The sequence below is a fragment of the Jaculus jaculus genome, chromosome 8, assembly GCF_020740685.1.
Source record: "Jaculus jaculus isolate mJacJac1 chromosome 8, mJacJac1.mat.Y.cur, whole genome shotgun sequence".
Classification (NCBI taxonomy): domain Eukaryota; kingdom Metazoa; phylum Chordata; class Mammalia; order Rodentia; family Dipodidae; genus Jaculus; species Jaculus jaculus.
The window spans coordinates 48,853,004-48,866,912 of record NC_059109.1 but is presented as its reverse complement, the minus strand read 5'-3'; the positions used below and the strand labels follow the sequence as shown (position 1 = coordinate 48,866,912).

Below are 13,909 nucleotides of genomic sequence, written 5' to 3'. Positions count from 1 at the left end.
CCTGATAAGGTATGGCTAAGGCTTACCTGTTACACAAGTTCTCCTCATGCCATTTCCTCATCTACAGTGATCTTTTCTCTGGTTCCAATAACCTGCATTGCCATTTCTGTTTGCACCTTGAAATAGAGCTCCCTGTTCTGGATGTTTCTCTGGCTATGTCTGGGAACATGAGGGGCAGTGTCAGCTTCATGCAATGACAACACATATCTTGGCTCCATGGAAGCATTCCCTTAGTTCTACTGTAGCTGTTAGTGTAATTTCTTGCCTACAATCTCCTAGGAGAATTTGGGAGCCTACTCAAGGAAAGGATGATTAACTTTATGTCAGGTCCCATCATTAAAAAAAAAAAAGAAAACAAAACATTGGCTATACTATAAGAAGATGAAGTTTGAACACAAGAATAGAGGTCTAAGGTGATAAACTCAAACAACTATAGGGGCTAGAGACAGAAAGAGAATAAACAAATCCCTGTGAATAGAACTAAGCAGAAGATGCTAGAAATCAATAAGAACTGGATCATGTACTAATCCGGTTAAAATGAACATGTGTGGGCACTACCCTAGACAAACAAGATTCCCAGGATAATTGGCCCCACTCTCCCAATAAAAATTAACGTACCTCAAAATTAAAAGTTACCATATAAATGCAACTTATTTAATGCTTTAACTCATCATATGATATATTCCAGCAATACACATTTCCCAAGAGTCAATCTCCCACATGTGCTTGACTAAGCCTCATCATTCCTCCAGAATGAAGATCAGACAAGATGGATCATCAGTTTGTGGTAATGACCATAGTCATTTTCCCCAAACCCCACTTTTTTTTTTTTTTTTTTTTTTTGGCAAAGCAAGGAACTGGTAAGTAAGGCTAGGTGACCATAGTCATTTTCCCCAAACCCCACTTTTTTTTTTTTTTTTTTTGCAAGGCAAGGAACTGGTAAGTAAGGCTAGGTGATCGTGATGGCCTACTCTCTTCTGCTAAAGCAAAGGAACATGTTAGCACCCAGCAGAGAACAAGAGCATCCAAACCCAACATGGTCCACAGGGTTTCATCTGTAAATGAAAACCTACATCCACAAAGATGGCAAACGTTCGAGATCTTCAAGATCTTTGTGTGCACACTGCCTTCATTCTCCTGAAAATGTATATGAGGAAACACAAGTTATCTGTGATATAAAACTGCCAGAAAATAAAGTTCCCACTCCATAGCAGGGAGGAAAGAAATAGAGAGATGAAAGAAAGAAGAACTTGCTATTGCTCACAGGTAGCCAGGACAACCAAATGCACAGTAACAAACGTCAGGCTCGCACTCACTGCTGCGCTAGACACTCACCTCCCTGTCTAGGATCACAGAGAAGTTGACAGAGCAGGCATGGGAGACAGCTCAGTTGGTAAAGCATGTGCAAGGGCAGCATGGAGGGCAGAGTTGGATCCCTGATCCCATACAGAATGTCAGGTATGGCCCATGTGCCTGTAAACTCAGCACGGGGAAGAGGCAGGGATGGGGGACTCCTGGAACTGGCTGGTCAGCCAGTGTAGCCTAATTGATGAGCCTGAGACCACTGATAGATCCAGTCTCAAACAGAGATGGATGGGGTACCTGATTATAACATCTGAGATTGCTCTCTGGACTCCACATGTGCATGCATCCACATTTGCACATGCGCCCTCACACACATGAAAATATACACAAAATGAAACTAGTAGACATATGATCCCATTATCAGAGGACTATTTATAAACAAAGCAGATATACTGATACAATAAAATTTGATTGCATTTTTGAAAACTTCAGCTTGCCTGGAAAGTACCAAGGGTTTGTTTGAAAACAACAGTTCCTAATACCTGTGGTATAAACCTTGTGATACCTCCAAAACAGCCAGAAGAAAGGAAAATATATATATATATATATATTTATAATAGTAATTATATTTACTTGAGGAAGACCTCAGAAAATGTCCAAATCCTTGAAGATATTCTGCTGAGGGCTGAATAAAGCTAACCTGGACCTAGAAATTGGCTAGGTAGAAAATTTTACAGGAGGAAGAAAGGAATAAAACAATATGAGGGGTCTGTGAGACTCAGGGATAGCTCAAGAAGACATTTCTTCTCACTTCCTTGCTTGGTGATTATTGGAGGTGGATGAAAAGGATAACAGTGTCCAGCCAGGAGCAAGAAGGGAGCTCTGTGTTACAAGGAGGCACACACTACCTTCCTCTGTGGCAACCCTAGAATTTAGGGAAATGCTTGGCATTTGGTGCCCACTGCCTACTCGTTAAATGAATGCATGGGCCTACAGGAATCCCTCTTGGCTCCATATTTATGCTCACTTGTCTCAGCTGCTAAACCACCAGAAACATTCAGTCAGGGCACGCCCTGTCTCTGACCTCAGTCTGTCCCCCGTCAGGCTCCATTAATTTCCACAAGTCCTGACAGCTCTCATGTTAATACTCACTCTTGCTGATGGAGCCACACAGCAGGTTCAGACTGCTACCTTCTCCTCTGAAACTCATGCATTAGGGTTTCTTCCATGCTTGCAATGGGAAACCAAGTCTAAGAAATATTAAACACAGAAAACTAGATTACAATAATATCAGGGCTGAGCCAGAATCCCAGGAGAACGCAAGGAATGCTGAGTAAAAGCCCAAGAGTCCACTTGCAGGAATTAGGGGGAGTATAAGATGCCATAGCCAAAAAGTTCCCTCATCCTCCTCAGCCTGTTCCATAACACATACACAGAGGAGACAAGAGTCCAGCCCCTTCCTCTCAGGAATGTACTCTGTCTACCTGAGTAGTCAGTCACCAGTATACCAATGGCCAGTGACATATCAAACCACCAGAGGGACTGTTAGTGCCTAAAACCTTTAAGAGCCATGAAAACAGCTCAGAGATGATGTGACTGGAACCCAGTAACTCCTTGTTTAAATGCATTCCTGTCTCAAACATAATCCTACTTCAATATAACATTATAATTTTCATATATGTGTACACACACTACCCACCTGCATATGTATGTATGTAAAGACAAACATGAGGTAATGAGAGTTGTAACAGCAGCCTCCATATTTCCCAACTGAGCATCTCAAGTTGCCATCAAGGCCAACAAAGTGTGTTAGTACGTGGAGCTCTGATGGTAACTATCCTACTGAAGCTCAGCACCAACTATACTCAAGTCCCACTGCCTAGAAACAGAAATCACAAGGTAGTATCTTCCACTTCATTTTACCCAAACCTTTTCTTTACAGAGGAAGACTTGATTAGAAGGCTTTATGCCACCCAGAATGCATTTGATTTGAAAGGACTATATCTTAAAGACCTCTTAACCTAGTTACTCCAAGTATAAAAAGCTGTATTCAAATCTGGGTTTCACTGGGCTGTCCTAAGAAAATCGGGTGAAAACACAGTCAAGCTATCTTCACAGCCAGCAGTGTACATGTCTATGCCATGGAGGCCTGCAGGAGTATGTGAACGTGGGCCATGGGGAAGAGCACAGGCTTCACTGCCATGTGGGTGAGACTGGGTTCCCAGTTCCACCCTTCATTTCTGTGAAAGCCAAGTTGGGTACTTACTATTTAACCCTAAGATCATCCATCAGAAAAAGAGGATATCATTCTACCTTATAAAGTAGACATGAAAACAAGACAGCTCAGAAAAGATCTAATATGACTCATGACACACAAAAGATCATGATGATTGTGATTATTCTGTCCATTTTTTTGTTTTGTTTTCCATTGTACCTTCATTTAGCATAAGGGGCCCCATCTCCTAATTCCTTCCTGCTACTTTAACACACTGTTTAACAAATACCTTGATAATATTGAACAACCTACTAACAAATCTCTATGGTGAACTGAAGAATATTGGATATTTCCTCCTCCAAAGCCTTTCAAGAGGAACTGGGAGAAAGGTGTTCCTCTCAGCATAAAATAACTGGCAATTATTTTATGGAATAACTAGAAGAAAAAATGCAAATCCTATGTGTTTGCATCTTATACCACTAAGTATGGTGAATATCAAATTAAATAAAAATAACACAAGGCTAAAAGGCCATATCTTTTAAGAGAAATAACTGTTTCAGAGGCTTTTCAGATTCCCTCTTCCTTAACCTTGCAAATAAGAATAAGAAGAAATCCTGTTGAAGTCATTGCTGTCATTGTTGTGTGCTGAGATGGGGTTTGAGCAGATGGATGTGGGCTTTCAAAGTGCAGGGTTTCAGAGGAGCTGGGCTGTGTAAGCCAGAGTGGAAGGTTGACAGTAGAAATATAATCTTAGCCTTAACAGCACCACTGGGGCTAGATGAAAATGGTCTTCTAGAACTTGATTAAAACTAAATTGAAAAAGAACATATTTGGCTAATATTATATTAGACTAAAATATAGAAATGAACCCTAATCCTCTTGCAATCTAATAAGAAGGAGCCATCTCAATTTCCAAACTTTCAAGGCATCTTCTTTAAACGCATCACAGATCAATTTACATGGTACTTCTGCCAATAAGCAAAACCAAATCACAGCCTCCAATTGGCTTATATTGGAAAGTGTGAGAGCAAATGCTAGAAAATGCAATTACTGCAAACAAACTCCATTTTCTCCCCTCTGAAGGGAATTTCAAGGAATATTTTATTGCCATCAAATAATATTTCTGAAGGCATCAATACACAATTCTATTTTCTTTTCAGAGTCCCCACACCCTGTAAATCTAATCCACTCTGCAGAGTATCTTGAAATTTAGAGAAATGCCTACAAAAGGGGATATTACCTTGCACACACATCCTATGTCAATTTTAATAATTTGCATTCTGGACAGAAAGATGCAGAGTAAAATTTAGAATCCAATAAAATTGACCTTCCCCATTTTATAACACAAAATTTTAATGAAGCATTTCAATGATAATATTCAGAAAGAAAGCTTGCAGGGAAGGGCATTTTGATCAATGATGACAGTGATGAGATAGCAAGCATGGGGACTGCATTTATTTCTTTGTCCATTTTTGTTGTTCCTATCCCTCACCTGGCAACAATTTCTACGAGTAAGACCTCCACTTAATCAGAGCTACTAAGACTCGTGTGTGTGTGTGTGTGTGTGTATGTGAGTGAGTGAGAGAGAGAGAGAGAGAGAGAGAGAGAGAGAGAGAGGGAGGGAGGGAGGGAGGGAGGGAGGGAGGGAGGGAGAGAGGGAGAGAGGGAGAGAGGGAGAGAGGGAGAGAGAATGAGAATGAATAAATAACGAATCTCCTGTAGATAAGATGTAGATGATTAACATACTGTTCCTACAATCTTCTTGGACATAACTGTCCTGATGCCATAGCTTCCTTTCTGGAATAACAAAATGCACATTCCTCAGTAGCAAAGATGCTCTGCGAAGCTCATTATGGAAGGTTCCTGAAAGTGGAGTTGGAGGTCTGTGTCACTTTGTCTATCTTTTTGTCTTCCCATAGTCTTCCAATTTCTCGACACCTAGCCACAAACATCTTACAGCTACCCACAGTGCAAGAGGTAAGGTTACATTATGCCTTCCTAAACCCATGTTTTCTCATAAATAGTGTGCATAAGGCATAAAGTGATTTTAAAGCTCTCCTTTAAATAATTCAATCCAATCTTTTATGAAATCTAGCTTGTAGAAAGCACACTATCTGCTGATCACAGTTCTCAGTAACTCAGTATGTGTACAGAAAGAATAAAGTGACCCTTGTTCTTCAATGCATAAAGTCAGAACAACACACCCTGCCTTGGCCTTGGATTGATTGTCATCATATATGTCCCTCTGGCAGGGCATGGATTTACCCAACATTTCATATCACTTCTATTTTTTAATATTTTATTTGTATTTATTTATTTGAGAGAGAGAGAGAAAGATACAGAAATATGCAGGAATAGAGGGAGAGAATGGGCATGCCAGGGCCTCCAGCCACTGCAAACACACTCCAGATACATATGCCCCCTTGTGCATCTGGCTTACATGGGTCCTGGGGAGTCAAACCTGGGTCCTTTGGATTTATAGGCAAGCGCCTTAACTGCTAAGCCATTTCTCCAGCCTGTGGCTCACTTCTATTATGGATTGAATTGTGTTCCCCAAAATCCCTATCAGGAAGCTTCACCTTCATAATATTACCTCACAATATGACTGTGTTTAAGACAGAGCCTTTAAAGGGGTGATTAAGTTGACATGGTGCTATTAGATTGGCCACTACTCCAACTGGACTAGTGTCCCTAAAGAAATACAGACACAGACACCAGAGGTGTGTGTGCACACAAGAAAGGACATGCACACAGCTTATATTCTATTCATCTTTGCATTCCTCGAAGACCTCAACAATTAGTAAATGAATAAAGAAAGAAATAATTCTACCCTGACCAGAGTCATCTGTATATAGGTAGCATGTACTTCAAATGCTAAAGTGTTACAAATCCTCTTTTTATTTTATTCCAGGATCTCATCAATTATATATACACTCTCAAGTGTAACATTCACTTGCTATTGAGAAAATAAGTCTGATTTTTTTTTTTTTTTTTGAACCGGATCTCACTATATCCCAAGCTGGCCTAACTCACCATCCCCTTGTACCAGGTTCCTGAGTGATGTGATTACAGATGGATGCTACCACATCTTGCTAAATTTGATTATGAAAACCTATTATAAAGGGGAAATTTTAGTGGGGAAGATGCAGGGGAGTTTTGTTGAATGTGTGAATAAGTGAGTGGATGGACAAATAAATGAGTGGAATAGACACATCACACCAAAAACGTGTTGCCATTTCAAAAGAGAAGGAAATTGTTGCTGCATGTTTGCCACTACTAACAAAGATTTATTTTCAGCCCTTGTTACCAGAATTTTGAATCACTATATGGAGTAAATGAAATGATCATTGATTGTGTGAGGAAGGTGCATGCATTTATTCTGCATTGTACCCCTTCATCTGAGAAGTTCCACCCCCAGACCTCTCACACAAATCACTGTTGTGTTGACAGCTGGCTTTGTAAAGGCCACTCTTTATCAATGAGCGTACTACCCAGACCCATGCAGGACATGTGAGTACAGCTTCTCAGGCCCCACACTGCTGGGCCAGATGAAAGAATCTGCTGATTTATGTCAAGGTCAACTCTTTCTTTGGCTTCCAACAGGAAAATCAAGGGGCAAGAGGGTGCTGCTAACTTCTCATCTAGTTCCAAGCTAACTAAAATTCCAAATTTGTAGAGTCCTCAGAGATCAGAGTCATTCCTTCCATACAGTGGGAGCCTGAGTCCTTATGAGACCCCGTGACTCCTCTCAGGTTCCCCAATGACTTAGCTGCAACACAGAATGTTTGATATTACAGACCAATCCCCTCCTTCATGGCATCACAATTGGAAGGTCAATTTTTGAGTCAGAAATAGTTCATATGGGCTAGAGAGATGGTTTAGTGGTTGAGGCGTTTGCCTGCAAAGACAAAGGACTCTGGTTCAATTCTCCAGGACCCATATAAGCCAGAGGCACAAGGGGGAGCATGCTTCTGGAGTTCGTTTGCAGTGGCTGGAGGCCCTAGTGTGCCCATTTTCTCTCTCTCTCTCTCAAGTAAATATAGAAAGAAAAGAAGGAAAGAAGGAAGGAGGGAGAAAAGGAGAGAGGAAGGGAGGGAGGGAGGGAGGGAGGGAGGGAGGGAGGGAGGGAGGGAGGGAGGGAGGGAGGGAAGGAAGGAAGGAAGGAAGGAAGGAAGGAAGGAAGGAAGGAAGGAAGGAAGGAAGGAAGGAAGGAAATTAAGTAGTTCATATGACTTGCTTTATAGATCAGGAAACTTCAGTTCAGAGAAACAGAGACTCTTCTGAAGACTATGTGATCATTCTGTGACCACCAATGCTGACTGCCAAAATTAACCTGCCATAGCCTGCAAATATTATCAAAAAACATACAAGACATATATGACAATTTATTACCTCCAATACAGAAGACTGCTTACATTTCTTTCTTGAGATAGTGTCTGTGTTATGGTTTGAATGTGGGATATCTCCTAAAGGCTCATGGACTTAGTTGCCAATTGTGGATCCTGAGGGCACTGGCCAGCTTAATGAGTGGAAATCATAATACATTAATGGAGCAAAGCTGAAGGGTATGCATCCTGAGGGTGTGACCTGGAAAGATACACCTTGACCTCATCTCCTCCTGTCTTGCTTTCTTCTTCCTGACTACCATCCACAGCTCCAAACATATTGTCATGATGTTTTCCCTTGCTCAGGTCCAAAGTAATTTGGAACCAGATGATGATCATCTGGTTCGGCTGAAACTTCTCAAATCACAAGCCAAAATAAATCTCTTCTCCTTGAAGCTATTTCTCTAAGTTTTAGCCATCTTAGATATGAATTTAAGTCAGAAACTAACAAAGGTGATAGAAATGGGCCCTCACTGTGTCCATCCACTGTTCTTTCAACATTATCTTTTGTCTGTTATACAAATTACTGAAACACTCTTAATAAAATCCAATGGTAAAGATCTTTCACAATATCTCAATTTTTAATTAGATTTTTTATCAGTAGCAAAGGGGCTACATTCAACTGATATAGAACCCCTGCCTCGTTTCAAATTGCAAGGTGGTTGATCAAGGTTTAGAGGTCAAAGTAAACTCCTAGATTACTATCTACTAATATGTGGGCTTATCTCAAACACAGAATTTCATCTCTAGATGGCTCTGAAATACCAGTCTTCATTTTTCCTTGGGATTATTATACTCAAAGAGAACTGTAGACTGCTCCTTCTTAAGCTGTAACCAAAATCATTGACTCTTAAATGCTCAGCTAAAAAGTTTCTTTCGGGAAAAGAGGCTACAGTTTGTTTGTTTTTTAATTCCTTTAGAATGTTTTGACTGGATGTTGGAGATTAGATATACTGAGGGAAAATAAGGTAATCTTGCATAACTGAGAATGCTAAATACTTCTTTTCACATCCATCCCAAGCTTCTGAAGTGGTCACTTTCTAGAAAGGTCTTGTTCTTCTGGTTTCATTGATATTACTTTTTAATTCTGTCACATAATATTTCATTAACTCCACATTCTCAGATTCACCCATTGTTACACAGATTTATTTCCTTACTTTTATTTAGATATGACTTATTTCAAGGATCTTGCAAAGTCAAGTCCACCCTACTTTTCAAGTTTAGCCACTTCTTAGAAAAGAAATCATATGAGATACCATTAGTGTTCTAAAATGTCTAGTGTTCTAAAATGTCAGGGTAAAATTTAATAATGAAATAGGGTTTCAGGGTACTCATGGAATGAGCATGATCTTCCTTCAACGTTCAACTAATAGTCCTTGGGTTTTAGGATTTGGTAGACAGTGTGTTTGCTGATGGCTAAGAATAATGCCCCAAAGGGCAAAGTGTACCTGTCTTATTGGGCTTCTATTCAAGTAGAACCAATAGACAAAGAAGTAAAGAGCTATTTTCACATCTCGGATTTTGATAGATGTTAGGGGTTGAATACATGGCCTTGTGGCTAAAGGCACTTGCTTGCAAAGGCTGATGGCTGGGGTTCCATTCCCCAGTACCCACTTAAAGCCAGATGCGCAAAGTGGCACATGCATCTGGAGTTCATTTGCAGTGGCTAGAGGTCCTTGTGTGCTAATTCTTTCTCCTTACTTACATATAAACACATCACAATATATTTTAAAAGTATATATGCAATGAAGGGAATTAACCCGTTCTATAAATAGAGTAACAGGAAACACAGGGCACTCAAGTAAAATGTGTTTCAAAGCAATCAGTCAGCATTTTGTCTGCCCATCCCTTTAGCATTGATCAATACAGGTATATGTAAAAGACTGACTTCTGCTGGGCATGGTGGTGCACACCTTTAATCCCAGCACTCAGGAGACAGAGGTAGGAGGATTGCCAAGAGTTTGAGGCCACCCTGAGACTACACAGTGAATTCCAGGTCAGCCTGAGCTGCAGTGAAACCCTACCTTGAAAAACAAAAAAAATACAAAACACAACAACAACAAAAACAAAACCAAAAATACAGACTGACTTCCATGATGATGTACAGCATAAGGTAAGAAGGCAGGAAGCACAAACACCCATGCACAACAGAGATGTTAACAAAACACATGAGTCACATGGCTCTTTTTTTAAATCTGTTTTCATAAAAAAACACCAAGACTGCAACCTTGTATGGTTGATTAGCTGAACTTTTAAAGCTTACTCCTGTGTTCAAAAATCCTTTTAAAATAAATTTCACATTGCTCCTTAGTGAGGACAACATACTAAGGCTCTAATATCAAAGCAACTGTGAGGAAGTAAAACATGCACAGTAGGCTAGAAGTGTGCATGCGCTGAGACTACTGTACAATGATGGCCCGCAGCAGTTCAAGAAAGCTAACATATGCACTTATTTTCTCAGTCTGTACCTTTCAGATTCGCCCTAACCCAGTGACTTAACTAAGGGGATGTACACAGGAAGTCCAAGAGTGTGAGGCCTGTTCTGACTGTCCGAGGCCCCTGGGAGACCCTGGGGAGGAGATTCTCTCATGATGAGGGTTCTAGTTCCTGGCTTCACAGCTCTCTTCCATAGTCACTTTACCTGTTCACAAAAATGCAGATAGTCAGGGTCCTGAATGGGCATTTTCTTTCAGTTCACTCAAACCAGCATAGCTAATAAGACAAAGAAGTTTGTATGATCCTGTGTTTGGCCCCAGAACCAATCCCTTCAGTTTGCATGGTGGAGCATAAGACAGGATTCAGGAAAAAAACTCTACTCAAAGAAAAATTCATACAGAAGCTTGGATTAAAGAAAAAGAAATGAAAAGGAGTCTGCTGTGGTTGAAGACACAGGAGGTAGGGGTGAGCACAAAGTTCTGGCCCATGGCACCTCTTACAACCTTCAGAAACCAACTGTAAAAGCAATACCCTAGGAGCTGAACTGTACAAACACTTCAATTATTATAAGGCCTGAGATTTACAGTGAGTTATTCTCAAAACCATTGGTCTGAAGAATTATGCAAGTTTTTTTTTTTTTTTTTTTTTTTTTTTTAATGTTCGATTCTAGTCTCCTGGGGATTCTGGTTCTCCAGTCTCAGTGGATCATGACCTTCAGGGAAAGCATTCTCTTTCCATCATTCTACTTTCTGTAGCAATTAGATAAGCTCTGTCTGGCCAACTTACCTTGCTCTACTTTTACTGTAGTTCAGAAGCAAAGGAAGTGCTCATGCATCCACTGTTAGGCCTACTTCATATATAAAGGGAAAAGGTTGGAACAGCTAGGACGGAAGCATGATGATTTTGGTAGCTACCTCTTCCTTCAGTACACCGAGGAAGAGATCCTTGTTACTTGGTATTAATGTGTTTAGGTTCCCACCAAGTGTCTTTCCACATCTGGATGTTCAATTATGGTAACAACTAAATTGAGTTGAGTTTTTTAAAAGGATCCCTCCTATTCCTTTGTTATCTCCAGGAATCTCAACATGTCAACACCAGAAGTATAAGAGAGGGAAAAGGTTAAGAAGGTTCTCCACCTAGATAGCTATCAAATCATAAGCATTGATGATTTCTGCCTCTCAGCCTGACCTCATAACAAGACTGTGTAATCTTACCCCTTGACTCATTTGTAACGCAAAAGACAGCAGTGGCTCAAAGCTGTTCCTGCTGTTGAAGGATCCTGCTGATTACTCTATGGCATAGGCAACAGATGAAATAGAAGAAAGACAGAAAGGAGAAAAAAGGAACAGAGGGAAGGAAAAATAGAAAAGTGAAAAAAAAATCAAGACAAGGATAAGAAACAGGCAGGAATCATGATATTTTCAAATGTCACCCAAGGATGTGCTTGCTAAGCCACGCCATGCCACAACTGTCCCCTAAATTACAGAAAGTCACACCAAATGGACTTCCATTTTTGGAAAACAGCATGCATTCTGCAATGACACTCATTACTGGGCTCATAAAACAGGTGCTGGTCCTTGGCCCCCTCACATCCTCCATAGCATGACTCCCAGGTCTTGCTCATGTATTCTGTTTACCCTTGGAATCCAAGAAAGGCAGCGCTATGCTTGGACCTGACTAGTGGATACTGGTGTGTCTCCTTCCCTCTCCAATGATTATCTAAGGAAAACATGTCAGTAAGTCCTGAGTGGGAGACACAGTCTGCTGAAGGGCTACTGGGAGATGGTCAACACCTATACAAAGCCGCCAGCAAGCACACTGTTACGCTATGCCAGGAATGCTGGAAGTCACTCTCCAACCTTGGGCACAAGACCAACATCTAAGGATAGAAGAGAAGAAAACTGAATGACCTGGTTTACAGATACCACTCAACTCATAGAGTTACCTGGTCCTCAAAACTGCTTTGTGGCAAAGAAATCCCTTGCTGCTTAAACACTGTGTTTCAGTCAAGTCTCCTCAATGACTTAACCTACTATGTTTACATTTCCACAAGCTCAGTTAATAATATTTCAACCAAACAAAGCCCCCTTGTGGATCTCCTACTCTGCATTAGACATAAGAGATCCTGAATTGATGCAATGCTCTGCCAAGTTATTCAGTGTTCTTATAAAGAAAATCAAATGAGGATGACAATTATGAAGTTAAGAACCAATAAACTCAATACCTCCCCTCTGTTGGGTACCATCCTAACAAAAACATACGCATTAACCTACCAAGTCTTTACAACAGTATTTTAAGGTAAGAATTGTTATTCCTGGGCTGGAAAGGTTAAGCGCTTGCCTATGAAGCCAAAGGACCCCGGTTCGAGGCTTGATTCCTCAGGACCCACGTTAGCCGGACACACAAGGGGGCACATGCGTCTGGAGTTTATTCGCAGTGGCTGGAAGCCCTGGCGCTCCCATTCTCTCTCTCTCTCTCTCTGCCTCTGTCACTCTCAAATAAATAAACAAAAAAAAACATTAAAAAAAAAAGAATTGTTATTCCTTTTTACAGACAAGGTAAGTGAAATCCACAGAGGTCATGGTGAAGAGACTGGCAGAGAGTGGCTTGGCTAACGATTCTGGGAGTACACAGAATACATTCTGCATGGGGAGACCGTGTTAATCTGAATGAACAGAAGCAGGCTGCTCAGGGTTGCTCATTATGGCTTCAAGTGTTAGGACCCAGCATTATAGAATTGCATTCAACAGGCTTGAACTAGATTGCAGATATATAAATTCTTAATAAATACTTTTTATTTTGAATTAATATGCAGGTTACTAGGTTCTGGCACTTTCCGATATAATTTATTTTTTTGTTAACAGAAATCTGAATTTATAGCCACCTGCCTGGGAGATTGTGAGGAACAGAGAAGTTCAAAGGATAGAAACTAGGAGCCAGAGAAAACCAAGCTGCCCTAGATGTGAGGGGCAGAACGGGCTAAGTCAAACTGGCTATGTTTTCTAGATCACCATTTCCTTGCCTAGGCACTTAAAAAGTTTCAAAAGTGGACTGTTATCACAGTGGTTATACAGCCTTTCATCTTTACATATTTAGGAACCTAAGTCAAAGTGAATTTGCTTCCTATATGCTTTAAGAGCTGAGAAGCTGTGCATTCACGCACTAGTCTCAATTTTCGTCACAGACATGCCAAGAACCTAGCCCACCTCACAAAGCCAAGATGCCAGTAACCTCAGGAACTTCCTTGAACTTGAAAATCTTGCTTGTGTAAAATTGTAGATACATATTTTTACCACAATAATTTTCTGTCTGCTAACCAAAGAGTGTGAATGTGACTAAAGGTGAATGACATTAGACCTGTATAGCAGGCACACAGCACATGAGTAACCACCCCTCTTTCCTGCAGCATGACAGACATTACTAATCAATCCAAACACCATTCCCATTGAGCCTGGCTGTGGCAAGAGGATCCTTCTTAACAAAGTGCATACAGGAGCTACTTTCCACAGAACAGCTGGCCAGGGTGATAAACTATCAGTGCACTTGCTCTGAAACCCTCTAAGAACAT

The 13,909-nt window shown here is 40.7% G+C and overlaps 1 protein-coding gene across 4 annotated transcripts in view; it reads right to left on the bottom strand.

Annotated features, from left to right (window-relative positions):
• The window catches only part of Mpped2 (metallophosphoesterase domain containing 2), a 191,240-nt gene that overhangs the window by 101,136 nt on the left and 76,195 nt on the right, over nt 1-13,909 (bottom strand). Inside the window, exon 2 of one of the 4 annotated variants that reach the window (XM_045155822.1) lies at nt 2,458-2,555. The exons of the other annotated variants lie outside the window; for them this stretch is intronic. Within the exon in view, the coding sequence (XP_045011757.1) occupies nt 2,458-2,515 (58 nt within the window). The 5' untranslated portion in view covers nt 2,516-2,555. The remainder of the gene's footprint in view (nt 1-2,457; nt 2,556-13,909) is intronic. 4 annotated transcript variants of the gene reach the window in all.